Below are 27,500 nucleotides of genomic sequence, written 5' to 3' on the forward strand. Positions count from 1 at the left end.
TATGTCAGACTGCTGTTCATTGATTATAGTTCAGCTTTCAACACCATAGTCCCTCCAGACTGGCGGCAAGCTGATTGAGCTGGGACTGAACACCCCCTGTGTGCTTGGATCCTGGACTTCCTGACCGCCAGGCCACAGGTGGTCAGGGTGGGCAGACACACCTCCAAATCCTCACCCTGAACACAGGATCCCCCAGGGTTGCGTCCTCAGCCCCTACTGTACTCCTGTACACACATGACTGTGTGGCCAGGTTCAGCTCAACACCATCATCAAGTTTGCGGATGACACAGTGGTGGTGGGCCTGATCTCCGACAACGACGAGAAGGCCTACCTGGAGGAAGTTGCTGATCTGTCACTCTGGTGCCAGGACAACAGCCTCATCATGAATGTCACCAAAACTAAGGAGCTGATTGTGGACTTTAGGAGGGTACAACAACAGAGGACGTACTCACCACTGGGGATTAACGGACTACTGTGGAGAGGGTGAGCGGTATAAATACCTGGGAGTCCACATCACCGAGGATCTGACATGGTCAACAAACACAGACACTCTGGTGAGAAAGGCAAGGCAGCTGAGGAAATTTAAAGTTTCCCAGAGGATCCTTCAGTCCTTCTACTCTGGAGCTGTAGAGCGTCCTGACAGGAAGCATCACAGCCTGGTTTGGCAACTGCTCCCCTCACGACACCAAGGCTCTGCAGAGAGTAGTGCGTTCGGCTGAGCGCACTATTGGAACTACACTCCCCACCCTGCAGGACTTGTACACCAGGAGGTGCAGAACCAGAGCCGGCAGGATCATGAAGGATCCTCACCACCCCAACAACAGACTGTTTCAGCTGCTGCGGTCAGGCAGGCGCCCGTAGTCACGCTGCAAGAACAGAGAGACTGCGACGGAGTTGCTTTCCTCAGGCCATCAGGATTGTGAACTCCGACCTCACCAGGACCCCCATAGACCCACACAACTGCCCCTCTTAGGCACACACACACACACACACACACTTACTGTAAATATTGTGTTGTTTTTTATTTGTAAATAGTGTGTACTTGTTGCCCTTGCACATTCCTGCTGAGCATTGCCACTTTCATTTCACTGCACACCCTGTGTGTGTATGTGACAAATAAAACATCTTGAATCTTGAATCTTGAACACACACACACGCACAGGGATCTACGGGTACTGGGTGAGGACACACACACACACACACACATACACACACACACACATACACACACACACACACACATACACACACACACGCACAGGGATCTACGGGTACTGGGTGAGGACACACACACACACACACACACACACACACACAGGGATCTACGGGTACTGGGTGAGGACACACACACACACAAACACATACAGAAACACACACACACACACACACACATACACACACACACACACACACATACACACGCACAGGGATCTACGGGTACTGGGTGAGGACACACACATACACACACACACACACACACACACACACACACACACACACACACACACACACAGGGATCTACGGGTACTGGGTGAGGACACACACACTTATACACACATACACACACACATACACACATACACACGCACAGGGATCTACGGGTACTGGGTGAGGACACACACACATATACACACATACACACATACACATACACACGCACAGGGATCTACGGGTACTCGGTGAGGACACACACGTACACACACACATACACACACAAATATACAGAAACACACATACACACACAGAAACACACACACACATGCACATACACACATGAAACATGAGTTTAAAGCATCAGGATTCTCCTTCCCGGTGGCAGCGTGGTGCTGTCACTACCCAGAATGCAACAGGACCAGCCGTCTCTGATCACGCTCCACATGCGCGAGCTGAACGCCAGAAGAAGAAGTAAACAACCTGTCCCGTCTCCCAGGGCAACAAGGGCGGCGTGTCGCTGCGCCTGGCGTTCTACGGCCACGCGCTCTGCTTCCTGAACTGCCACCTGGCGGCGCACCTGGACCGCGCCGCCCAGAGGCTCGGAGAGTTCCGGCACATCCTGGACACGCAGGCCTTCCCCGGGCCGGCGGCGCCCAGGATCCTCGACCACCGGTGAGACCCGGAAGAGGGAGGGTCTGTGAAGCAGGGGGGGCGGGGCTACAAGGGGATTGACAGGTCTCCACCATGGGGGGCGGGGCTACAAGGGGATTGACAGGTCTCCACCATGGGGGGCGGGGCTACAAGGTGGTTGAATATTTGTTTTATTATTCATTGAATATATATATAAATATAAATATTTATATTCAATGAGCCAGCATATAAATATATATTGCACTGTAATATAAATACATAATAAGTATTTCAGCCATTTTGACTTGAAATTGATAAATTGAACACTAGTTTTAATAAATATTTACATTCATTTAATTCTACATATATAAAGCAAAGAAAACTACTTTTTATAATATTGTATTATATATTTATTTAATTATATTAAATATATATAAAGCAAATAATACTATATAATTAATTATATATATGTATTTAACTATATTATATATTTAAAGCAGATAATATATTTTGTATTGTATTTTATATATTTATATAATACTATATTTATATTATCGGTCCAGGCTGGTGTTCTGGTTCGGGGATCTCAACTTCCGGATTCAGGACCACGGGATGCACTTTGTCCGCTCCTGCATCGACGAGCGGACCTACGACCTCCTGTGGAGCAAAGACCAGGTACCCCGAGACCCCCAGACTCCGAGACCCCCAGACCCCGAGACCCCCAGAGTCCTCGAGCCGCTCGCCGTCTGACGCCTGTTTGTGTCCTCAGCTGACGATGATGAGGAAGGAGGAGCGGGCCCTGCAGGAGTTCGAGGAAGGGCCTCTGGACTTCCCGCCCACGTACAAGTTTGACCTCGACTCCGACACCTACGACAGCAGGTGACTAGTGAGGACGCGGGACGACGCGGCTTCACTGAGATGGTTTCAACGTTCCTTTTTACCACTGAGAAAAGATCCTGTGGCGCTATCATGATATTTGTTTCTGAACGAGAGGCGAAGCGTCCTTTGAAAGAATCTCCATCTTTCCAGTGTTTTGCCTCTTGAAGCCTGATTGTGTCTTCATGTCGTCTCCACCGTCTTCACAGGCTCCACAGGACCTGGTTTGGCTTTACGTAAGACTTCACCCTCGTGTCTCCTACCTTCTTTATTAATTTATTAACTGCATCTCAGAATGTGAACTCACTCTGCTTCCAACACGCTGCTCTGAGAACCGGTTTCAATGCTTTAAAGAGTGACGGTTATCTTCAGGTGGAAATGTCACAAACAGGTGGAAACACGTCTTTAGAAATGCTTGTTTATTTATGTTGAGGGACAATATTAACACTGTTTAAAGGAGCTAACATGCACGGCCACAGGTAGAAATGTTTTTAAATACACAAACAAAATGATCCTCTACATGAAAAAGGATGATTATTAAAAATGTATTTTATATATATATATATAAAATATATTATATATCTATATATTATATATATATATAATATTATGTATACAGATATATATATATATAATATTATATATAGATATATAATATGTATACAGATATATATATAATATATAATATATATATATTATATTATATATAAATAATATATTATATATATATATATATTATATATATATATTGTTTTCATACAACCGACCCGTTAGAGCTTTGGGGCGATATTAACTGTTTAATTTCTTAAGAATGAAAGAGTCCGTCTTTGTCTCTTAACTTAAGCTCCGCCTTCTCTGCTCTCTGTCCAGCGGTAAGAAGCGTAAACCCGCCTGGACCGACCGGATCCTGTGGCGGCTCCGGAGCCACGGCGGCGGCGGTGGCGGGCCCCCCGAGGAAGAGGAGGAGGAGGACGAGGAAGAGTACCCGCTGAGGATCAGGCAGGAGTCGTACTCCAGCAACATGGAGTACAGCATCAGCGACCACAAGCCCGTCAACAGCGTCTTCACGCTGGAGGTGAAGCGTGTTTACACAGCTGGTGATGATGATGATGTCATAGTTTTTTTTTTACAAAGAATACATTTGGTTTTTTAAACGCTTTAAAAAAAGCTTGAGTGAATATTTTATCTAGCCAAATCGAAGAGTTGTCTCTCTAATTTAACATTTTCCTATTTTTCTTTTACCAATTTATATACATATATATTAGGGCTGTGAAACAATTAAAATTTTAATCAGGTTAATCACAGGTTTCTGTGGATTAATCATGATTAATCACATATATACATTTACAGGGCTCTGAAGACGGGCAGGAGCTCTGAGAAGAGTTGTTGATATGTCTGCAGCGACCGCGATTGACATATTGAGCACCCCCCCCCCCCCCCCGCTCAATGCGTGTCACTTGAGAGCCCTGCATTGCTCACCAGTGCGCGTCGGAGTCGTGTTAACGCGACACTAGAGACAGAATGACATGCTGCTGGTTCGAGACGACCAACAACAAACAGATTGGAAGCTCATTCTGCGCATGCGTTAAATGCGTAAAAAAAAAAAAAACTAGTTAAACCTGTAATTTAATTAACTGAGTTAACGCGTTATTTTTCACAGCACTAATATATATATCTTAAAGCCACGTTGGTTTCTCCGTCTGCAGCTGAGGAAGAAGGGTGACGCCCCTCTGGTCCGTCTGCAGCCGGGCGGCGACTGGAGCGCCGACACGGACGCCATGGTCCTCTACAGCCCGCTGCAGCCGTTCCCCTCCAGCGTCTGGGACTGGATCGGGCTCTACAGGGTCGGTGCTCCCCCCCCCCCCCCCCTTTAAAGTTTGTGTCATGGTACGGTCGGCATTCAATTCGTGTGACGGTGTGTGTCTCTGTGTGTGTGCGTCTCAGGTGGGGTTCTCCAGCGTCTCTGACTACATCACCTACGCGTGGGTCAAAGATGACGAGGTGTCCTCCAGCGAAGAAGTCGTCCAGGTTTGAACTTTATTTAAAAATAGATTTTGAGATTAAGAACGTTGACGAGTCTGAAAGTCTTTATTTTTATTTATTTTGTAGGTGTACGTCGGTAAAGAGGAAATCCCGGTGCGGGGGGGCGAGTGCGTGCTGTGTTACTATAGCAACCGTCTGCAGTGCATCGTCGGGGTCAGCGACGCGTTCAAGGTGAGGTGTAACTTTGAGTTGCCGATCATCGATGATAACGGTGGATACAAATTATTAATAATAATAATACTATTAGTTTTACCACCAACATCCTAAAAATCATTTAATTCAGTGTGAAACTTCTTAATTGTTATCCTTTAAATTTGTTATAGTAATTTATATAAATGTATATATATAAAAAATATAATATATATATTAATAATAATTCATAATGATATATATAATAATTAATAATATAATATATATTATACTAATTAATAATACTATAATATATATTATAATAATATACAGTATAATATAAATTAATTAATAATATAATATATTTAATCATTATAATATATATATATTAATATATAATATAATATACATAATAATATGTAATATTAATTGTTTATATAAAACGCACATTTCAAATAATTATGACACCTTATAAATCTGAAAACATTGGATTTATTCAAGTTTACTTGTTTTCACCGATCGGAGCCTGAACGCATCACAATGTGACCTTTGACCTGCTGCTCTCCTGTAGGTCCACGAGTCCAAGCTGGCCGGTGAGGAAGGTCTGGTGTCCGAGCAGAACAGAACCTCCCCGAGAGAAGACGACCTCTGACCTGTCCGCGTGGGACAACATATAGAAGGTTTATTCCGGATGGTCTGAACCACAACGGGGCGTTCAGGTACGCGTGTTTTATACGGAAGAACTGTTACACATCCTTTCATGAGCGGTCTCTCTCCTTGAGAGAAGAGTCTCTGGGTCTCATGGAAACTGTGAACGACCATCAACTGACTGGAAGTTTCCCTCGAATTGGAAACGTTAGTTTGTTCGGGTTCAGTTTATTTACTCTCTAAACTATATATATTTAAGATATATATATAAATATAAATATTCCCATTGTTCACTCTGCTTATCGTGTCCTCACAGTATTTTAATGAACTTGTTCCTGAAGGACTTGACACACATAAAACTATTTAATATAACTTTTACCTTTTTGTTTGTGCGGAGCATTAGCTGAGGTTCAACAACAACAACAACAACAACAACAACAACATGAGTTCATTCCCTCATGGAGAACATAGAGATATTTACTCCTCATTGCTGTGCGTATTTAAATAACTTTATTGATACTGATGAAACGTTACAGACTCAAAGTGCCTTTTAGTGTTTAGATTTTAATGTTCATCTTTTATTATTTATGTTAACTTTCAGTCGATTGTTATTGGCTCGCTGGAATCAATTATAAGCCAATGTTTGTGTTTATTTTTCTTCATTTTATTATATATATATATTTATAAACTATTTTCTGAACTATTAAATGTAATGTACTGAGAGAATATTGAAAGGTGAATATCTTTGTGCACATATTAAATAATTCTCACTTCATTTGTGGCGTTTACTTTTTTTTAAATACTAATAATTGTGTCATTCTTTAATTTAATTAGTTTTCCTTCTCGCTAAAGACTTAAAAAACAAATAAAATCATTCTGTGACGTTATGAATTTTTGGGCGTTTCAACTGCACAGAAACATTTTATACTTTTGTTTTTATTTTATTTCAGTTTATTATTTTAGAATAAAGTTCATAGTCATGGATATTATTATCTTACTATTATTTTATGTATTTTGTGCTCTCTGAGCTCAGTTTGGTGTATTTAAATAAATGCAAAGAACATCTTTGAGTCCTTCTAGATCCGGTCTGCCGGCCTGTGGAGGATCAGACTGGACCTCCAGGGGGTCTGGACCTCCAGGGGGTCTGGACGTCTGGACCTCCATGTGGTCTGGACATCCAGGGGGTCTGGACCTCCATGTGGTCTGGACCTCCACGTGGTCTGGACATCCAGGGGGTCTGGACCTCCAGGGGGTCTGGACCTCCATGTGGTCTGGACCTCCACGTGGTCTGGACCTCCAGGGGGTCTCCATGGAGTCCAAAGACCAAGGTCCTGGACCCAGAGCGGTCCCAGTCTGGCGAGTTGTTTTAACATTTAATATCTGAGACTCATTCACAAATGTTCAAAATGAAAATTTCGGAAACCCAAAATGAAAAAATACGAGAAAAAATTAATAAATCACGTAAAGAATTTTATTTTCAAAAATATATTTTTCGTTCTTAATATATATAAATGTCAAAGTTATATATATATATATCTCTATATATATATATGGACTCCATATACAATGAAAAATAAATTCAACTAAATAATTGTATTTATACGTATTTAAAATTAGTGCATCAGATTTGTCCATATTTTTATTTTAATGGAAACTTTTAGCAGCAACAACTTTTGAAAATGGCTGAACTTTTTTTTATGACTCAAAACAAAAGTAAATATTCTAGTGTTAACTTTAGTTTCTGTGTTTGTATTTATGTAAAATAATTTTAATACAAAACATTTAGTACTGGAGACACTTTTCATCTCCACGACGATTAAAACTGAACGTCAATAAAACTAATAACTAAATATTCATCTTCCTTCAAACATCCTGTCTCTCTCTCTCTCTCTCTCTCTCTCTTCATCTCAGGTTGATGACGATGTGGCACTTCACCTGTGAAACAGAGCACACACACACGCACACACACACACAGGGGGATGTGTGAGTGATTTATGAATGGATGATAGTATTCTCTCCGTCGGCCCGTCACCTCGTGCCAGCGCAGCGTGGCGAGCGGCAGCGCCAGGTGGCAGTGGGGGCAGGTGCTGATCCGGTGCGGGTCCCCTGCGCCGGCCCCGGTTCCCCCACGAGGCCGATCCCCCCGGAGGCCCCTCGAGAGCCACGGGGTGGCCCTCTGCCCGGAGAACGGGTCCTCTTCCTCATCCTCCTCTTCCTCCTCTTCGTAGTTCAACCTGCTGGCCAGGAGACACTGCAGCTGGTTCAGGAGGAGGTAAACAAAATGTTTCATGTGTTAGAGCTGCATTCCCACTCCTGACCACCAGGGGGCGACTCCTCTGGTTGTATAGAAGTCTATGCTTCATGTGTTAAAGCTGCATTCTCTCTCCTGACCACCAGGGGACTCCTCTGGTTGTATAGAAGTATATGCTTCATGTGTTAAAGCTGCATTCTCTCTCCTGACCACCAGGGGGCGACTCCTCTGGTTGTACAGAAGTCTATGCTTCATGTGTTAAAGCTGCATTCTCTCTCCTGACCACCAGGGGACTCCTCTGGTTGTATAGAAGTCTATGCTTCATGTGTTAAAGCTGCATTCTCTCTCCTGACCACCAGGGGACTCCTCTGGTTGTATAGAAGTCTATGCTTCATGTGTTAAAGCTGCATTCTCTCTCCTGACCACCAGGGGGCGACTCCTCTGGTTGTATAGAAGTCTATGCTTCATGTGTTAAAGCTGCATTCCCTCTCCTGACCACCAGGGGGCGACTCCTCTGGTTGTATAGAAGTCTATTTTACCTCGTGTTGCTCCACATCCGCCGCTGGAAAAGACGCCAAACAGCTGCCGCAAAGCGCCGTGGATTTGGCTGTGGAGAAGAAAACGGACGGTCAGACGGTCGTAGTTTGAGAAGAAGAAGAAGAAGGTTAATAGTTCTGTTGGAGCCGAATTGTCCTACTCTTGTTCCGTGGCAGTTTGCCGGCGGTTTGAGGATCCGAGCCTCCGGTTGCCGAGCCGCCGGTTGCTGAGCCTCCGGTTGCCGAGCCGCCGGTTGCCGAGCCTCCGGTTGCCGGGCAGGTGTCGCCGTGGCTGGGCCGGTCCCTCAGGGTGACGTAGCGGTTGCAGTCGCTGCAGCGATCGGTGCGGCTGCCGCAGGCCGGGCGGTGCCGGTCCAGGTCTCTGCGCCGCAGCTCCAGCTGGCAGAACTCACAGCGCAGCAGCCGCCGCTAACAGCGGTCGGCCTGGGAGACGAGGCGGAGGGCACGCTCACCGCCACGCCGGTGGGGGCGTGTCCTCTTTATTTCGCACCTCGACAGGTGTCGGGTTACGATGAGAAAGGGGGCGGGGCCTCGGGGCCCAGTTGACTCACCTGGTGATCCACGAGGTGGCAGCGCTCCATCTTCAGGTGACACTCGGAGCATCTCACCTGCAACCACAAGTGTGTTAGACCTGCAGAGAATACACCTGTGTGTGTGTGTGTGTGTACCTGTGTGTGCTGCTTCTCCCTGTGCTGCTCCAGGTGCTCTCTGAGAACTGGTTCCTGGCAGTCGGGGCACAGACACAGGAAGCGGCTGCAGTGCATCTCGTGCAGAGAGAAGTTGGCCTCCGAGACGTCTTTGTGGCTGAAAGAGACGAGAGAGACCTCTCACAAATCCTACAGCGCCTGAACATTACGGGGCTCAACATGTGTGAGTGTGAAGCGATGTCAAAGATGTTATAGAAGATGACAGCATATATATATATAAATGTATATATACACATTTATATATACACATTTATATTTGTGTATATATATATATGTACATTTATACATGTATTTATATATATATATAAATATATATATTTTTCTTTTATTATTATTTATATAAATATATATATATGTTCTGTGTCATCCTATATCTATACACAGACATATATATATATTAGGGCTGTCAATCGATTAAAAAAAATTAACTAATTAATCGCACATTTTGAAATTCATTAATCGCGATTAAAAGTTTTTTTTTCTTCTTTTTAAAGACCAAACTTCACACAGAGCTGTGTTTTCAAAGAGGCTCCTACCTATAAAGTGCCAGCGAGGTATTTAATATCGTGGATGATAAATTGTTTCTTCAGTGAAACATCAGATTAGTAAAAAAAAAGAATTATATTGAGACCCCATTGGTCCTGTCATCTTTAACATTGTCGTCTGTAACAGTATTGTAAGTCGCTTTGGATAAAAGCGTCAGCCAAATGACATGTAATGTAATGTAACACTGAACACAGCAGAACCAGTGGCCTTGGTAACTGACTGACATTCACATATGTCACGTTAACCCTCTGGAGGCTGGGCTCATGTTCTCCATTTTACAAATAAATGTAAATTCACCTTTTAAAGGCGTTTTCATGTGACACATACCCACGTGTTCTACATCAAACATTCCAGAACAATCTCAGCTCTATTCAATGAGGCTCAGTTGTCCTGGCGCCGTGTTCTCTGCTCTCTGACTGACAGGCTGCTAATGAGCCTAACTTGTGAGGTGGGAGGTCCTTTGTGATTTACTGAGTGTTCATTGGTTGTTTTTTTCCCAAAATGTTGACAGACAAACGGATTGACCAATCACGGTGAAGGTTTCGTGTGACGAGTTCTTTCCGCGCGTCCCCCGACACGTCGCCCCTCCGTTCCTCTGTGTATCAGAGGGGGAGACGGGAGGAAGGAGGAGCAGGAGGAAACCCGACTGATTCAGCCACGAGTTTAAACTGATTTATGATCCTTATTTTCGCGGAGAAATAATTGTTTTAAAAACGGAAACAGTGTTAAACCGTACTGCCGCGGTTTGACACTCAGTTTGAGTGTAAAAACTTCAACGAACACCGGAAGTAAACAAAGTTGTGTTAATTGTGTTAAAATATTTTAGTGCGTTAACGCAGCCAAATTAATCGCATAGATAACGCGTTAACGCTGACAGCCCTAATATATATATATATACAGATAAATATTTATTGTATTTTTATATATACATAAATAATATATATATATATATAAAACGACAGAGCATATATATTGATTATTTATATATATATACATATATATTTATATATGTATATATATATCACAATTATAAGTCTATGATAAATATCCACATGGTAAGGCTCTCTATTTTCATATAAAGTAAAGATCTTTTCTCACAGACTTCTTACAACCAGAGCCACCTGTAGTCAGAACCCTCGAGATGACGTTGAATACAGAAAGTGAAAGTGGCTGTCTTTAAATCCTCTGATACAACCTCCCAACAGCTCCCCTCTCATCCATACATTGATTATAATATTCAACATTCAGCTCATAAGATGAACTTTCACCTCAACTAAAGCTCCACGGTGCGTCACGCCCTCCGGTCAGTGAACCCACCACAAGTCAAACTTGTATTAATATGCGTTTTAAAGTCTCACCACGTGCCGCAGCTGCGCGTGGCCTCCTCGTCGCCCATCGATACACACGATAGAAGTATCGATCCGTTCTGCAGCGCAACCCTACACGTCGGACTCTTCTGATCTCAGTTTAGTGAAAATGAAACTAAAGTATTTCTGCTCCGTGACCTGGTGGCATTTATCCAACAGCCACAAGGGGGCGCCAGAGAGCAAACAACTAATGATAATACATACTCTAAAAGTAAATGATTATGTGGTTGTGTCAGTTCAGGGACCTTATCTGCAGAGATATCACACAATAAGAACAGTTTAGAGTCCCAAGAATAGAAATAAATAGTATTTCCAAGTGTTGAATAAGTGCTATTTCAAATAATATATTATTATTATTAGTAATATTTTTATATACGGTTATATATTACAACGTGATTATATATATATATATATGTATATATTAATATATATATTAATAAATATATATTTTATATATATGTATTTATATTTATATATACATATATATATAAATGTATACATATATATATATTGTATAACCCCCTTGCAGACATGACAGCATGAGAAGAAGCTCGTAATTAGTTAATAATTACCTTAATTAAGTCTTTTGATGGACTTTTTGTGCTGTTTCTCAGATTAATGTAATCAGTAAGTGATGCGTTCGTGTACATTTAGTTTTTTAATCTACACCAACCATCTCCTACATAACTTGGTCCGACTCGGGTCCTCTTCATCCAAAAAATAGATTTTAGTAACTTGACTAACACTTCAAAAGAGGCTGTTCATGTTTATGTACATGATTTATTCATAGGCTATTAAAGTATATGAGGCTAACGTATGTATCGCTCTGCTGAAGTCACAAGTGCAATATATCCGATAGTCTTTGAATGCAGCAGGAAAATATTTGGACGGAAGGAAGTGCTGCGACGTGTCGCTATGGAGACGGAACCCGGAAGTAGCGACTCTTCCGGTGAGCTGGTTTGATTACATGTTGTATTATATATGATATCGTACCTCTTTTGACGGTCACACACAACACAGTAACTTGTTCGCCTTCAGCTCGACGCCGCATTACAGTTTAATTCAGCTCGTGTCGCGTGTTTCTAGTCTCGCGCACGAGACTTTAGAAAAACTGCTGTTCGCGCACCTTTCCTGTCATGTATAAAAATGGCGAAACAAACAATTCACACGTCCGTTGGGTTAAAATACATCGACTGTAACTGACGGTTATACCGAATGAAGGCTGACACTTAAGGGTTTAAACACTTTATAAGGTATTATGGTAAATATTTAAGCGTTTAGGCAAACATTTAAGGGTTTAAATAGTTTACAAGTTGTTTTAATTAATCTGTCAGATATATAAGTGTTTGAAAGTGTTTTATTAATTATTATGTATATTACATATATAATATATATAACATATATGTATAATAGAATATATGTATATATATATACATAATATATATATATATATATAATATAATATGTATATACAGGCACGTGCACAGACATTTTTGGGCGCAGGTGCTCAAACCAAAAAAAGGGCACCAAATGCCAAAAAAAAATTCTGACAGAGTTGAAGCATAAGCATCAATACACTGATGATGCAATACATCCTCGACCTGCGTTTCCTCTGGCAGCATCAGACCACTCGCTTACATTTTCTTTATGAATAAAGATGAATTATTATATAGCAACAACAGTACAAGCGTTCTGATTGGCTAATGGGTCGTCATGCCACGTATTGCCCTCCTCGCTGGTCTGATACGGATCCGTATTGCCCTCTGACGTCATTTTCAAAATGAGCGATATTGATAGACATCAACAGCCAAGAGCAGTGGTACTCAAACTAAGGCCCGCGGGCCGGATACGGCCCGCCTCCACATTTGGCCCGGCCCTCTGAATAAGAGAGGCCGTATGATTTGTTTTTCAGTCTGGCCACGCAAATCCTAGACTAGCCCGTTAAATAGAACGGAATAAGAACTCTCTCTCTCTATCTCTTCTCTCTCTTCTCTCTCTCTCTCTCTCGCTTCACTTCTCTCTATTCTCTAAACATAACTAACGTCAGTAAACAGCTGGACGAGGCTTTGAAATCACGGATGTCGTGAGTTTTTGTTTGTTTATATTTTTAGGAAACGTCGGACCAGTTGTGACGTCATGTTTTCAGCAGCGTAATGTTGTGGTTGATTTATCACAAAACAACGTCAGGGGACGAACACGTCATGACCTGTTTGCAGGGCTCTCAAGTGTCACGCATTGAGCGTGACAGTCACGCATTTCAGTCTTAAGTCACACACTCCCGCCACATATCGTATTTATCAGGCTGAACTGAAACTGAAACTAGTGGTGCTTATGAATGTGTTGAATTGCCATGGTTATTACTAACGTGACCTTTAAAACGTTTTAAAGCATAACGCATGCTAATTCATGAGAGGGAAAGATATATAACTGATATTACATTTGGATGTTAATATTCTCTTTTGTCGATATATATTTCATGATATCGCGATGACATTTATATATTGTCTTTTGCATCTTTAGCATTAAATTCTTTGAGATGTTTCGTGGTTTGAATAGCAGGTGGCGCTGCTGTCAGCTGTGTCTCCACTAGACTCGTGGCCTCATGATGAAGCTATTTGTGGCGATATAAAATTTAACTAAAATAGACAAATATACAAAACAAACTGCCTTGTTAAAAAAGTATGATATATATAATATTTTATATTTTCATATTTATTTTGTATATATATTATATGTATATATAAATACTGTATATATATAATAAATATATGAAAATATAAAATATTATTTATATATATATTTTAATATTATAAAATTACTTTTTACTTACTATTATTATTATTATTATTATCTTGACCAAAAAAAGTAAATTCTTGCTTTTCCATAACCAACAACCCAACATAATATATTTAATTTATATATATATACGTCTGTAAATGTATTTTTTATTTATTTATTGTATTTATTATAGTATCATAAAATTATGTTTAAAATATATTTTCACAATCCAACATAATTCTTTTTTTTTTTTTTAAACCAATGAGACCTCCGCCTCTCTTCCTCTTGTTTCCCTCATCAGAGACGAATGAACGGAGGAAAGAAAAGAAAGGGACGTTGAAAGTGAGGCGGGCTCTACCGATATATTAGTTTGCAAAGTCTCAGACTGATATCTGATATTTGATATTTGTCCTATATGAAAAACAATCCCCTGTCATCCATCTGTGATATGAATCCGGTTCATAACCGGATGAAGCCTGAGCTCCTCCATCAGGTGTAAGTAGATTGTTTCTAGAGTTATGAAAGTATCTGTGTGTCTGCAGAGAGAAGCTGAGGGACGGACACGCTCAGAGGGAGCAGACGGGGCGAACCATTCAGAGGCTGCGGGGGGAGCTGAGCACGGCCACACAGCGGCAGGCAAGAACTGAGCCACTGAAGCTGGAGTGATTATAATATAGCAATGTGCACATGTACTATATATTTATATATATATTTATATATATATTTATATATATATTAATATAATAGTAGAATATAAGTTTGTGCTGTAGTTCAGGGAGCTGGAGGAAACCACCGAGGCCTCGAGTGACCAACTCCACCTCAAGCAGGAGGGTGTGTGTGTGTGTGTGTGTGTGTGTGTGTGTGTGTGTGTGTGTGTGTGTGTGTGTGTGTGTGTGTGTGTGTGTGTGTGTGTGTGTGTGTGTGTGTGTGTGTGTGTGTGTGTGTGTGTGTGTGTGTGTGTGTGTGTGTGTGTGTGTGTCAGTCAGTCAGTCTCCATGCAGAAAGCCTCTGACGCGGTCAGAGTGGACAACAGGCGTCTGGCCCGGAGTCTCGTGCGGCATCGGGCCGCCGGCGCGCTCAGGTGATGCGTGACGTGATGCGGCGCTGACGCCGTCTTTGATCTGCAGAGACGAGGAGCTGCTTGGGGCTCGGGCCACGATCCATCGTCTGGCCGGAGAGTCAGGTGACCTGGCCAGGGCCAATCAGGAGCTCCGGCAGCGGGCGACTGAGGGGGCGGAGTCTGAGCGGACGCCACTCATCACAGAGACGAGGAGACGGCAGGAGAGAGACCAGAGGAACTGGTCTGTGTAGTCCTGGTCCTCTATAGACCTCAGTGTAGTCCTGGTCCTCTAGAGACCTCAGTGTAGTCCTGGTCCTCTAGAGACCTCAGTGTAGTCCTGGTCCTCTAGAGACCTCAGTGTAGTCCTGGTCCTCTAGAGACCTCAGTGTAGTCCTGGTCCTCTATAGACTTCAGTGTAGTCCTGGTCCTCTAGAGACCTCAGTGTAGTCCTGGTCCTCTAGAGACCTCAGTGTAGTCCTGGTCCTCTAGAGACCTCAGTGTAGTCCTGGTCCTCTAGAGACCTCAGTGTAGTCCTGGTCCTCTATAGACCTCAGTGTAGTCCTGGTCCTCTAGAGACCTCAGTGTAGTCCTGGTCCTCTGTAGACCTCAGTGTAGTCCTGGTCCTCTAGAGACCTCAGTGTAGTCCTGGTCCTCTGTAGACCTCAGTGTAGTCCTGGTCCTCTAGAGACCTCAGTGTAGTCCTGGTCCTCTAGAGACCTTAGTGTAGTCCTGGTCCTCTAGAGACCTCAGTGTAGTCCTGGTCCTCTGTAGACCTCAGTGTAGTCCTGGTCCTCTATAGACCTCAGTGTAGTCCTGGTCCTCTAGAGACCTCAGTGTAGTCCTGGTCCTCTATAGACCTCAGTGTAGTCCTGGTCCTCTATAGACCTCAGTGTAGTCCTGGTCCTCTAGAGACCTCAGTGTAGTCCTGGTCCTCTAGAGACCTCAGTGTAGTCCTGGTCCTCTAGAGACCTCAGTGTAGTCCTGGTCCTCTAGAGACCTTAGTGTAGTCCTGGTCCTCTAGAGACCTCAGTGTAGTCCTGGTCCTCTAGAGACCTCAGTGTAGTCCTGGTCCTCTATAGACCTCAGTGTAGTCCTGGTCCTCTAGAGACCTCAGTGTAGTCCTGGTCCTCTAGAGACCTCAGTGTAGTCCTGGTCCTCTAGAGACCTCAGTGTAGTCCTGGTCCTCTATAGACCTCAGTGTAGTCCTGGTCCTCTAGAGACCTCAGTGTAGTCCTGGTCCTCTATAGACCTCAGTGTAGTCCTGGTCCTCTAGAGACCTCAGTGTAGTCCTGGTCCTCTAGAGACCTCAGTGTAGTCCTGGTCCTCTAGAGACCTCAGTGTAGACCTGGTCCTCTAGAGACCTCAGTGTAGTCCTGGTCCTCTAGAGACCTCAGTGTAGTCCTGGTCCTCTAGAGACCTCCGTGTAGTCCACGGTGGACTAGACCCAGGGAAACCAGGACCTAAATAAGGAAGTAAATGAGATGTTTTCTAAAGGCACTACCGCTTTAGTCCACACGGGGGCGCCAGAATCAACACAATGAAGGAACAAACAGCCTCTAACGTGCTCAACGTTTCTTTTTTTAATGGCAACACATTTGAAAACACATTTCCTGAATGAGTGTCGCCTCCAAGCCGCCGGTGATCTCAGGTTTCCGCCGCTTGTCGTTCGATTCCCGCTCTTGTTGTTTTTGTTGTCGTTGCAGGTTTCGCCCAATCAGGAGGCCGAGCTGGCGCGGTGGACCTCGACCGTCCGGCGCTGCCCAGCGAGTCGTGGCGCTCATGGCCGGAGGAACCGGCTGAACACGCGGCCGCACGGCCAAGAACCGACACGCCGCACAGTGACCCGCGGGTTTATTCACAACGATGAGCAACGGAGACACAGCAGCTAGAGTGAGTGAGTGTGTGTGTGTGTGTGTGTGTGTGTGTGTGTGTGTGTGTGTGTGTGTGTGTGTGTGTGTGTGTGTGTGTGTGTGTGTGTGTGTGTGTGTGTGTGTGTGTGTGTGTGTGTGTGTGTGTGTGTGTGTGTGTGTGTGTGTGTGTGTGTGTCCAGACTTAATACTGTTCAGGGAAACATGCACGCTCATCAAAACAGACGGTATCACCAGAACATCTCACATCCTTCATCTGTACAAAGATATATATTTTTTTTGTGTGCCGAGTAGTATTTTAAAAAAAATAACACATCGTACAAATGTTTGACGCTCTACCCGTGACACGTAGAAACTCTTCTTACGTCAGGCCATCGCTGTTGAATTCCTCTTTTTAATGATCCACAGGCCGACGAGTCGAACACTGATCTGAGATCTGATCCTTCGTTAACGTCGCTACAAATCCTGAGAAAAAAGAAACGTTCACTTTCTGATTCTTCTTCTTTACGAAAAGTCGGACAAATCTTTAAAAACCAGACAAACACTCACAGCAACAAGAGAGAGCAACATCTGCAGGCGAACGATGCGACCGTCCCCCTCCGCGGCCACCAGGGGGCAGCAGAGCGGACTCACAGACACGCAGGACGGACGCCAGCAGCTTTTTAAGGGTCGGATGTGACTGAGAAACAATAATAATAAATAGCTTTATGAACTCTACGCTACATTCTATGATATATCTGCTAAAATAGAAAAATAAATGATTTGAAAAGGAAATTTTAAATGTAGAAAAATATAAATATATATATATATATATATAATGAAATGAAATATATGCACGTGGTCATGTGACCCGTGCTACAGGTTGTAGAGGCGTCCGAATTGAAAACAAGTACTGGTAATGTTATGGAGAGGCGTTCTGTGATGGGAGTCATCCAGGGGGGGGGGGGGGTGTCGGGGTCACCACACGGAGCACTTGTCCGCGGGGTTCATCGGGGAGTTCTTCGGGCAGTGGAAGACACGAGCGAACTCATCGAACTGGGACACGCTGCCAATCACCCTGCAGGGGGACACGGGCGTGATGAGTTCAGGCACGGCTTGGAATATTAATAGCGTACGACATGTTTTTTTTATGCCTCGTTCATGCACTAAGGCGGTCTGGTGTTTCTACTTGAGAAATCGGCATCAGAAATGTAAATTGTTTACATAAAAACTCAAATATCGTGATCGCAGGAATGGGATTCTTTTTTTATATGGTGTTTTGATCATATATATATATATATTTATGTGTATATATAAATGTATATATTTATATGTATATATATATACATATATATAAATATATATATATACATAAATATACATACAAATATATATATATGTATGTCCTCTGGTCTGAACTACCTGTAGTGCTCCGGTGCGTGTTTGTCCGTCAGCAGCTGCAGGTAGATGGACTGAGATCTTCTCTTCATGCACCAGTTCTGAGATACAACAACAACAACAACAACTCGTTAGGTTTCAGCAGGATTTAATACTAACTGAATGTGATAAGCTCATAAAATGTGTAACTATGATACATTCTAAAGAGTTTCCCTTTTTTTCTACTCGTTACATGCGTGCAGTCTTTCCAAAATAAACTTCCTGGTTCACAGGAAACTTCTTAGTTAGGTAATATAAATACATATATATATATAAATAATATACAAATATGTAATTTATATGTATTTAATTAATATAATATATATAAATAAATAATATAAATAAATACACACATATATAGAAATAATATTAGAGTATATAAATCATAAAATATCTATAAACAATATAAATATATATATATATGTATATATATAAATATTTATATACTAAAATTATTCCACATGTAAATGTGATGACGGCCGCCGGCCTGTAGGGGGCTCCACGTGACGTCACGGCTCCCGTACCTGAGCGAAGGCGATGAACACCAGCTGCTCGTGGGTGTACTTCAGCCCCGGGAGCGGTCTCTCAGGCCCGTGTTCCCTCACCCACTTCTGATACGCCTGGACATGGAGAGAGGGGGGCGGGACTTTATTATTTTAATCCAGGTTTTTTTCCCATGCAGCTTTGATTTGACCGCGGAGGGTTTGACTCACGAAGTAGGACAGCTTGAGTCCCCCCATGTCCGCGATGTTCTCCCCCAGCGTCAGGCGGCCGTTCACCTGCAGACACAGGACAGGTGTTCAAGACTCCGCCCCTTTTACTCATTTTACTTCTTTTCTTGTGAAGTTGCTTCATAATCTCGTTTTATGATTCAACTGTTTGAAAGAAGAAGCTTTAGTTGAACAGTGGAGGGGGGGGGGGGAGGGGGGACACAAGTCTAATCTGATCTGCACAAAAACATCCAATAAACCAATGTGTGTGTGTGTATATGTGTGTGTGTGAGTGAGTGTGTATGTGTGTGTAGATGTGCGTATGTGTGTGTAAATGTATGTGTATGTGTATATGTGTGTGTGTATGTGTGTATATGTGTGTGTGTATATGTGTGTGTGTGTGTGTGTGTGTATATGTATGTGTGTATGTGTGTGTATATGTATGTGTGTGTGTGTGTGACCCTCACCCTCTGGTTGTAGACCGTGAAGTTGTCGTACAGCTTCACGATGCACTCGGCCTTCTTCTGGAACTTCCGGTACGAGTCCTCCGTCCACCACTGCTTGAGGTTGCCGTGGCGATCGTACTGGCCCCCTAGGGACATGAACCATTGCATCACTAAGACGAAGGGCAAAAGGGGAGGGGCGGGGGGGGGGCAGTGTTAGCGTCGGGGAGAGGTTCAGCGGTCTCACCCCAGTCGTCGTATCCGTGCGTCAGCTCGTGGCCGATGATCGCCCCGATGCCGCCGTAGTTCAGAGACCTGGCGGCAGGAAGTAGAAACACGGCCCGTCACTCACAACCCAAAACTTTATTGGCACTTACAGTGAACGCGCTTTTGAATCGCCGTGAAAATCCATCAGCAGGTAGATTACCTCGACAGAGCCGGGCTCGCATGTTTCCCCATTGTCGATGCTACGCTAAGGGCTCCTGCATGTGGGGCTTTCTCAGAGAAATCAAAGATGTGAAGTCCCAAACTTCTTCACGTTGGACACGCACAGCATTTGCATTTAGATTTAGGAGATATTTGCTTTTGTTCTCATGTATAAATAGTGAAACATTGATCGTGAGGTCTGTGCTCGCCCGCTCCCTCTAGAGCGAAGCGTTGTGCCGCTTCACTGACTTCAGTATTCTCATCACAGCCCCCCCCCCCCCCCCTCCGTTGTCCTCATTGCTAATTCTGCTCAGCCGAGCCAGTTAAAAGAAAGTTGCACTGGGGATCTAATTCAGATCCGCGTGGCGGGGGGGGGGCCTCTAAATGACACCTGCTCCTCAGTTATGGAGCTCTGGGTGGGAAGTTAAATTGGTTTCGCTGGGACTTCGGAGGAGTTCGGAGGTTTTGCCGGACTGACGTAGACGATAATGACCTTTGGGGTCGCGGTGGTGGTAGTGGGGGGGGGGGGGGGGGCGAAGGAGGCACTACTTACTGCGGGTACTCGGGATTATAGAGGGTGGGCTGGAGGATGCCGGCAGGAAACACTGCAGAAGAGACGAAGAAACATGAGAGGTGGTTCAGATACCACACACACACACACACACACACACACACACACACACACACACACACACACGGAAGGTTGATGCAGTCTCTTTTAGATGGGAACCGACAGTTAGGAGGAAATGGAAGTCACTGAAGCCGTAAAGCCGCCGCGGAGACGGAGAGACAGAAAAAATATGAAATCAGTTTCATCCACAGGACACGATGAAGAGGAACCAGAACCACAGGACACGATGAAGAGGAACCAGAACCACAGGACACGATGAAGAGGAACCAGAACCACAGGACACGATGAAGAGGAACCAGAACCAGAACCACAGGACACGATGAAGAGGAACCAGAACCAGAACCACAGGACACGATGAAGAGGAACCAGAACCAAAGGACACGATGAAGAGGAACCAGAACCACAGGGCTTCATGCAGAGGAACCAGAACCCAGTTCAGATTAAAGAAACAACATGAAGACAGACGTAGTTCAAGATGGAGACGCCGAATTCGAGACCATAAAACATCAGATCACGGACGACGTCCGAACACGACGTCCACGGACGACATCTACAGACTTCGCAAACAGACTTCGCCCACCAACAACGTCCATGGGCGACATCAACAGATGTCCGAAGACGACGTCCACAGACGACATCAACAGACGACGCCCACAAACTTCGCCCGCTGACTTCGTCCACGGACAAAGCCACACACACACACACAGTTGGAAGCTCCGCCTCCCCCCTCAGGACGGTGGGAGGTGTGTTCATGGTCCCAGAGGAAGAATCCAAATGACTCCATTGATCCTCCGTTAATCTCCTCGCTCCGACTCCCCGGAGGGCGGAGCCTCTGATGCTCGACACAGACTGAGACTCAGGGAGGCGGATCCGGGAGTCGCTCGTCTCTTGAGCTTCTCTGGTTGCCACGGCGATGAAACTGTTTGTTCATATTTTTTATTTAATGGATCAATCAAATAATCCCAAAACACAATCACTCATTAATCTGCTCATTAACATAATTAAGATTAGAGTTGTGAAAGTACAACGTTTACTTTTCGGGAAGCCTCTTCTCCAAGAGGAAGAAGAGGAGGAAGAAGAAGAAGAGGAAGCAGAGGAAGCAGAAGAAGAAGAAGAAGAGGAAGAGGAGCCCAGGGGGCGGTGATGTCTCTCTGACTCTCGTCCTCGACCACCAGCTTGTGAACACACCAGAGAGATTTAATTCAGCTGGCAGGCAGACAGGTGTGTGTCTGTGTGTGTGTGTGTCTGTGTGTGTGTGTGTGTCTGTGTGTGTGTCTGTGTGTGTCTCTGTGTGTGTGTGTGTGTGTGTGTGTGTGTCTGTGTCTCTGTGTGTGTGTGTGTGTGTGTCTGTGTGTGTGTGTGTGTGTGTCTGTGTGTGTGTGTGTGTGTGTGTCTGTGTGTGTGTGTGTGTGTGTGTGTGTGTGTGTGTGTGTGTGTGTGTGTGTCTCTGTGTGTGTGTGTGTGTGTCTGTGTGTGTGTGTGTGTCTCTGTGTGTGTGTGTCTCTGTGTGTGTGTGTCTGTGTGTGTGTGTGTGTGTGTGTGTGTGTTTGTGTGTGTGTGTGTGACGGTGCAAGGCCAAAGCTCCCGGCGGTGTAGTGCTTGTCTTCCCCTCCAGGGGGCGTTAAGCATGTGAGGTGCAGATCAGAGGAGAAAGTGAGCATGAGACTGAATGTGAGATGAGGAGGCGGAGCCCCGAGGCGGACCCCCCCCCCATCCCCCCCCCCCCCCCCCCCCCCCCCGTCAACACGGTGTCGGGGTAACTGTCGCTCGTCTGCGTCGCCGGGCAGAACTCGGAGACGAGGAGCTGCTCACCCATTTGGTTCTTGTTAGGGAGGTAGTAGGCGTTGAGGGCCTGAGGGGGGAGGAGCCACCTGGAACCACACACACACACACACACACACACACACACACACACACAGACACACAAAGGAAAACACACACGGGGTCAGTCTGGCATATTCAACGTTCACAGAAACATAAAAATCTCATTTAAAATTCTCCGGAGAGAAATATTCAGAAATAGTGTCTTGTGTCGTGTTGTGTGTAGCGTGTTGTGTAGCGTGTTGTGTAGCGTGTTGTGCGGAGCGTGTTGTGTGTAGCGTGTTGTGTAACGTGTTGTGTGTATACGTGTTGTGTAGCGTGTTGTGTGTAGCGTGTTGTGTAGCGTGTTGTGTGTAGCGTGTTGTGTAGCGTGTTGTAGCGGTTGTAGCGTGTTGTGTAGCGTGTTGTGTGTAGCGTGTTGTGTAGCGTGTTGTGTGTAGCGTGTTGTGTGTAGCGTGTTGCGTGTTGTGTAGCGTGTTGTGTAGCGTGTTGTGTAGCGTGTTGTGTGTAGCGTGTTGTGTGTAGCGTGTTGTGTAGCGTGTTGTGTGTAGCGTGTTGTGTAGCGTGTAGCGTGTTGTGTGCAGCGTGTTGTGTAGCGTGTTGTGTAGCGTGTTGTGTGTAGCGTGTTGTGTGTAGCGTGTTGTGTGTAGCGTGTTGTGTAGCGTGTTGTGTAGCGTGTTGTGTTGTGTGTAGCGTGTTGTGTGTAGCGTGTTGTGTGTAGCGTGTTGTGTAGCGTGTTGTGTGTAGCGTGTTGTGTGTAGCGTGTTGTGTAGCGTGTTGTGTAGCGTGTTGTGTGTAGCGTGTTGTGTGTAGCGTGTTGTGTGTAGCGTGTTGTGTGCAGCGTGTTGTGTAGCGTGTTGTGTGTAGCGTGTTGTGTAGCGTGTTGTGTGTAGCGTGTTGTGTAGCGTGTTGTGTGTAGCGTGTTGTGTAGCGTGTTGTGTGTAGCGTGTTGTGTGTAGCGTGTTGTGTGGCGTGTTGTGTGGCGTGTTGTGTGGCGTGTTGTGTGGCGTGTTGTGTGGCGTGTTGTGTGTAGCGTGTTGTGTAGCGTGTTGTGTGTAGCGTGTTGTGTAGCGTGTTGTGTAGCGTGTTGTGTGTAGCGTGTTGTGTGGCGTGTTGTGTGGCGTGTGTGGCGTGTTGTGTGGCGTGTTGTGTGGCGTGTTGTGTGGCGTGTTGTGTGGCGTGTTGTGTGGCGTGTTGTGTGGCGTGTTGTGCGGATCTGTGCACGACAGCTTGATGTTGAACTTGATGCTGTTCAGGATGTTCTTGAAGTACGTCTTCTTGTCCACGTCGAACTGCAACCATGGCAACCACAACGCATCCTCTTAGGGACAGGTGTGTGTGTGAGACAGAGAGAGATAGGGAGGGAGAGAGAGAGAGAGAGAGAGGGAGAGAGAGAGAGAGAGGGAGAGAGAGGAGAGAGAGAGAGAGAGAGAGAGAGGGAGAGAGAGAGAGAGAGAGAGAGAGAGAGAGAGAGAGGGAGAGAGAGAGAGAGAGGGAGAGAGAGAGAGAGAGAGAGAGAGAGAGGGAACTCACCCCGTATTCCTGATCTATGAGCTCAGGTTTGAGCATGTAGTCTGGATACCCCGTCATCACCATCATGTGCTTCAGCTGGAGGAGGAGAGGAGGAGGAGGGGGAGAGGGAGAGGGGAGGAGGAGAGAGCAGAGGAGGGAAGGAACAGGAGGAGGGGAGGAGGAGGAGGAGAGGAGGGGAGGGGGAGAGAGAAGAAGGAGGAAAGGAGGGGAGAGGAGGGAAGGAGAGGAGGAGGAGGAGGAGGAGGAGTGATGGAAGAGAAACAACATCATCACACATCCACTTGTGGCAACTACACACACACACACACGCACACACACACTCATCAGCCTCCTGGTGGAGCAGGATTACGGAGCTCTTTGTCTTCCTCTAACAGGATCAGGACTCGATCCGGATTAAGAGAGCCGGGTCCTCAGAGTCCCCCCAACACACACTGCATGGACCAGGCAGCCAATCAGAGGGCGGGATTCACAAAGAGAGGATCCAATCCCTTTATGGAATGGGGGGGGGGGGTCTGGACCTTTGCGCGGGCCGCCTCCTTGGTGGCCTCGTCCATCCAGTCCAGGTCCTGCAGCCGGAGGTCCAGAGAGTGTTTGATGTCCTCCACCAGCTCCTGGACCTGGAGGTCCAACAACAACAACAACACACAGTTCACGCTACATATGTTAGGCATTTTCACCAAAAGATCGTACGATACTTGGTTTGGTTTAGGAAAAGATCGTACAATCATTATTTAGCTTCAGGAAAAGATCATGAAATCATTATTTAGGTTTAGGAAAAGATCGTACGATACTTGGTTAGGTTCAGGAAACGATCGGGAAATAATTATTTAGCTTCAGGAAAATATCGTACAATATTTCGTTGGGGTTCGGAAAAATGTGTGAACTGATAGGTTAGGTTTCAGAAAAGATCGTAAAATTGCCTTAAAATATCCAAGTATGCAAATCACGATAACCCGGCGGGCCGCCTCGACGCGGTCCTGATGGTGCGTTAGGCCCCGCCCCCTACCTTGGCCTTGCTCTGCGAGGAGAAGTGCTGCTGGACGAACAGCGCGCCTAGCGCCATGCCGAAGTGCCTGTTGGCCTGCGTGAGGCAGAGCCGGCCCGGCTGCAGCTGCTGCTCCGTGCCGTCCACCTCGCGGGAAAACTCGTGGATGGAGCTCCGGAACGCCGTGGACAGGTGCTCGCTGAGCGCCGCCACGATGCGCCACAGCATGTAGTTGTGGAGGACCCTAGGACAGAGGAGACGAGGGGGGAAGGAGGGGTCGTGAAGAGGTTTGAAGGAGGAGGCGGTTCCGATCGGTTCTCCGGATCCGAGAGCGGGAATAGATCAGAGTCATTCGGAAACTCGTCAAAATTAAAAAAGTGAAGAAATAATATCAGGAAGAAGAAAAGATGAAGATGAGGAGTTAAGCGTCTTTGAGTACTTTCAAAAGCGCTACAGAAATTGTATGTATTATTATGATTATTATTAAGTCCTGGAAACTGTGGGAAATGTATTAAATTCGGGCGATCAGAGAAATCATGAGATGTGTCATGATCGTTAAATGTTGACTTGAAACATGCAATGCAGGCTTTTCAAAATAAAGGTTGAGGCAATAAAGATTTAGGAAAAGAGAGAGAGGGAGAGAGAGAGGGAACGAGAAGAAGACAGTGATGGAGAGCGAGTGGCGATGGAGTAGAAATGAATCATTCATTCAAGCTGTGCCCCCCCCCCCCCCACGATGGAGCGCTGGTGTGTCTCCACATCCAGTCTGCCCTGCGGGGACAGATGCCCCCCACCCCCCCCCCCTTCCACTGCGAGGCTCCATGTGGTCTTCAAGAGGCACAATGATGATGAAGATGATGATGATGATGTTGTTGTTGTTTTAATTATTTGAGATTTTTGCATGACAGATATTAAATAAAAAAGGCAACAGCAGCCCCGAGGAAGTGAGGAAAGGAAGGAAGGGGGCGAGAGAGAGAGGAGGGAGGGAGAGAGGGACAGAGGGAGGGAGGAGGGAGAGAGAGGGAGGGAGAGGGAGGGAAGGAGAGGGAAGAGGGAGGGAGGGAGGAGGGAGAGAGGGAGGGAGGAGGGAGGGAGAGAGGAAGGGAGAGAGGGAGGGAGGAGGGAAGAGGGAGGAGGGAGGCGCCCGTCGACCAATCGGCTCGCGTTGTGGACGTTTGATTCTTTTTGTTATATTTTTCTTTTCCTGAAACATAAAAGTATTTCACAAGTTTATTTTGAAAGGACAGAAAACTCACGTAACACACAATGATGGAGGGAGGAGACGGAGAGCAAGAGGAGGGGGGGGAAGTGTGTGTGTGTGTTGTCATTATGCTTTCCCCTTCATTGGAAGTCTGTTCATCTGGCTAATGAGATTGGCTGAAGTCTCACACACACAGACACACACACACACACACACACAGACACACACACACACACACAGACACACACACAGACACACACACACAAAGACACACACACACAGACACACACACACAGACACACACACACACACACAGACACACACACACACACACACAGACACACACACAGACACACACACAGAAGGCGGAGAGAAGAGAAGATGGGTGGAGGACGAGGAGATGGAGGTGCTCTTGTATGATGGGAACAACTGTCAATGGAGAACATGGGAGGGGAGGAGGAAGAGGAGGAGGAGGAAGAGGAGGAGGAGGAGGAAGAGGAGGAGGAGGAGGAGGAGGAAGAGTAGGAGGAGGAGGATGAAGAGGAGAAAAAGGTAACAAATGACGGAAAGAGATACAGAACAAACAATGGAGGAGAGAAAGAATAGATGAAGGAAAGGTGTCAAGGAGGGAAGAACTAGTGTGTGTGTGTCTGTGTGTGTGTGTGTGTGTCTGTGTTTGTGTGTGTTTGTGTGTGTGTTTGTGTGTCTGTGTGTGTGTCTGTGTGTGTGTGTGTCTGTGTGTGTGTCTGTGTGTGTGTGTGTGTGTGTGTGTGTGTGTGTGTGTGTGTGTGTGTGTGTGTGTGTGTGTGAGGCGGCTCGTTGCTCGTGGTTCTCTCCTCTTCATCGTTTGATGAACACGAGGAGGAATAATCTAACGAACGCACCTGAAGTGTATTTAAGGGAATCCCGATGTCCTTGAACACAACCGTCGAGCCTGAGCGCTCACAGGAAGTGAGGCGCTAACAGGAAGTGAGGCGTGACGGACGCCACGGAGGAAAATCTACAGCTTCTATTTACCGTGACTTTTTAAAGGAAATGCTAATTTCCGATTGACCTTGAACTCAACATTCAAACATGTTGATACACAGAGATCAACAACAGACAACATGGGGAGGACAATACTTTAGGAGGAGGAGGAGGAGAGGAGGAGGGGGAGGAGGAGGAGGGGGAGGAAGAGGAGGAGGAGCAAGAGGATGACAGGAGGTGCAGAGGTGATGGAGGCATGGATGCATGGAGGTGCAGATGGAGAGGAGGAGGGTGAGCGGCGCTGACGGGGATTTTGTTTTTGTTTTTATTATGTGAATTGAAGGCAGGAGACGCAGAAGGAGAGAAGAGAAGGAGAGAAGAGGAGAGGAGGAGAAGAGGAGGAGACAGATGGGGAGCCGGAGCCCGAAGAGAAAAGAGTTTGGTGAAGGAGAAAGTTACAGAGGAGATGCCTTC

At 45.5% G+C, this 27,500-nt stretch overlaps 3 protein-coding genes and 1 long non-coding RNA gene across 6 annotated transcripts in view; 2 read left to right on the forward strand and 2 right to left on the reverse strand.

Annotated features, from left to right (window-relative positions):
• LOC130210881 (inositol polyphosphate 5-phosphatase K-like) overlaps positions 1–6,535 on the forward strand; it is a 10,790-nt gene extending 4,255 nt beyond the window's left edge. Inside the window, exons 3-11 of one of the 2 annotated variants that reach the window (XM_056441377.1) lie at positions 1,931–2,106; positions 2,628–2,739; positions 2,834–2,943; positions 3,150–3,176; positions 3,811–4,015; positions 4,647–4,784; positions 4,885–4,968; positions 5,050–5,154; positions 5,684–6,535. In XM_056441377.1, the coding sequence (XP_056297352.1) occupies positions 1,931–2,106; positions 2,628–2,739; positions 2,834–2,943; positions 3,150–3,176; positions 3,811–4,015; positions 4,647–4,784; positions 4,885–4,968; positions 5,050–5,154; positions 5,684–5,764 (1,038 nt within the window). In that variant the 3' untranslated portion in view covers positions 5,765–6,535. The remainder of the gene's footprint in view (positions 1–1,930; positions 2,107–2,627; positions 2,740–2,833; positions 2,944–3,149; positions 3,177–3,810; positions 4,016–4,646; positions 4,785–4,884; positions 4,969–5,049; positions 5,155–5,683) is intronic. The other variant, XM_056441378.1, reaches the window with a different exon arrangement.
• Positions 6,536–7,213: 678 nt separating this feature from the next.
• Positions 7,214–11,366, reverse strand: xaf1 (XIAP associated factor 1). The gene is given in 7 exon segments (XM_056440720.1): positions 7,214–7,695; positions 7,793–8,017; positions 8,551–8,618; positions 8,709–8,991; positions 9,120–9,176; positions 9,237–9,372; positions 11,180–11,366. Coding segments are annotated over 7 exon segments (840 nt in total). The 5' UTR covers positions 11,218–11,366; the 3' UTR covers positions 7,214–7,662.
• A 3,687-nt stretch (positions 11,367–15,053) lies between these two features.
• Positions 15,054–17,611, forward strand: LOC130210425 (uncharacterized). Of its 2 annotated transcripts, XR_008834802.1 has the most exons (3): positions 15,054–15,267; positions 16,730–16,916; positions 17,303–17,611. It is a non-coding gene; the product is annotated as an uncharacterized LOC130210425 (long non-coding RNA). The 2 variants fall into 2 exon arrangements; XR_008834801.1 differs by lacking the exon at positions 15,054–15,267 and having other exon boundaries at positions 15,627–16,916.
• Positions 17,199–27,500, reverse strand: part of LOC130210424 (endothelin-converting enzyme-like 1) — a 21,626-nt gene continuing 11,324 nt past the window's right edge. The window contains exons 7-18 of the mRNA XM_056440722.1: positions 24,881–25,103; positions 24,393–24,491; positions 23,875–23,949; positions 23,533–23,633; positions 22,333–22,391; positions 20,443–20,494; positions 19,711–19,778; positions 19,488–19,612; positions 19,024–19,089; positions 18,835–18,930; positions 18,296–18,372; positions 17,199–17,951 (exon numbers count right to left, since the gene is read on the reverse strand). Coding sequence (XP_056296697.1) covers positions 17,852–17,951; positions 18,296–18,372; positions 18,835–18,930; positions 19,024–19,089; positions 19,488–19,612; positions 19,711–19,778; positions 20,443–20,494; positions 22,333–22,391; positions 23,533–23,633; positions 23,875–23,949; positions 24,393–24,491; positions 24,881–25,103 — 1,141 coding nt within the window. The 3' untranslated portion in view covers positions 17,199–17,851. The remainder of the gene's footprint in view (positions 17,952–18,295; positions 18,373–18,834; positions 18,931–19,023; positions 19,090–19,487; positions 19,613–19,710; positions 19,779–20,442; positions 20,495–22,332; positions 22,392–23,532; positions 23,634–23,874; positions 23,950–24,392; positions 24,492–24,880; positions 25,104–27,500) is intronic.

Source organism: Pseudoliparis swirei, chromosome 20 (genome assembly GCF_029220125.1).
Source record: "Pseudoliparis swirei isolate HS2019 ecotype Mariana Trench chromosome 20, NWPU_hadal_v1, whole genome shotgun sequence".
NCBI lineage: Eukaryota > Metazoa > Chordata > Actinopteri > Perciformes > Liparidae > Pseudoliparis > Pseudoliparis swirei.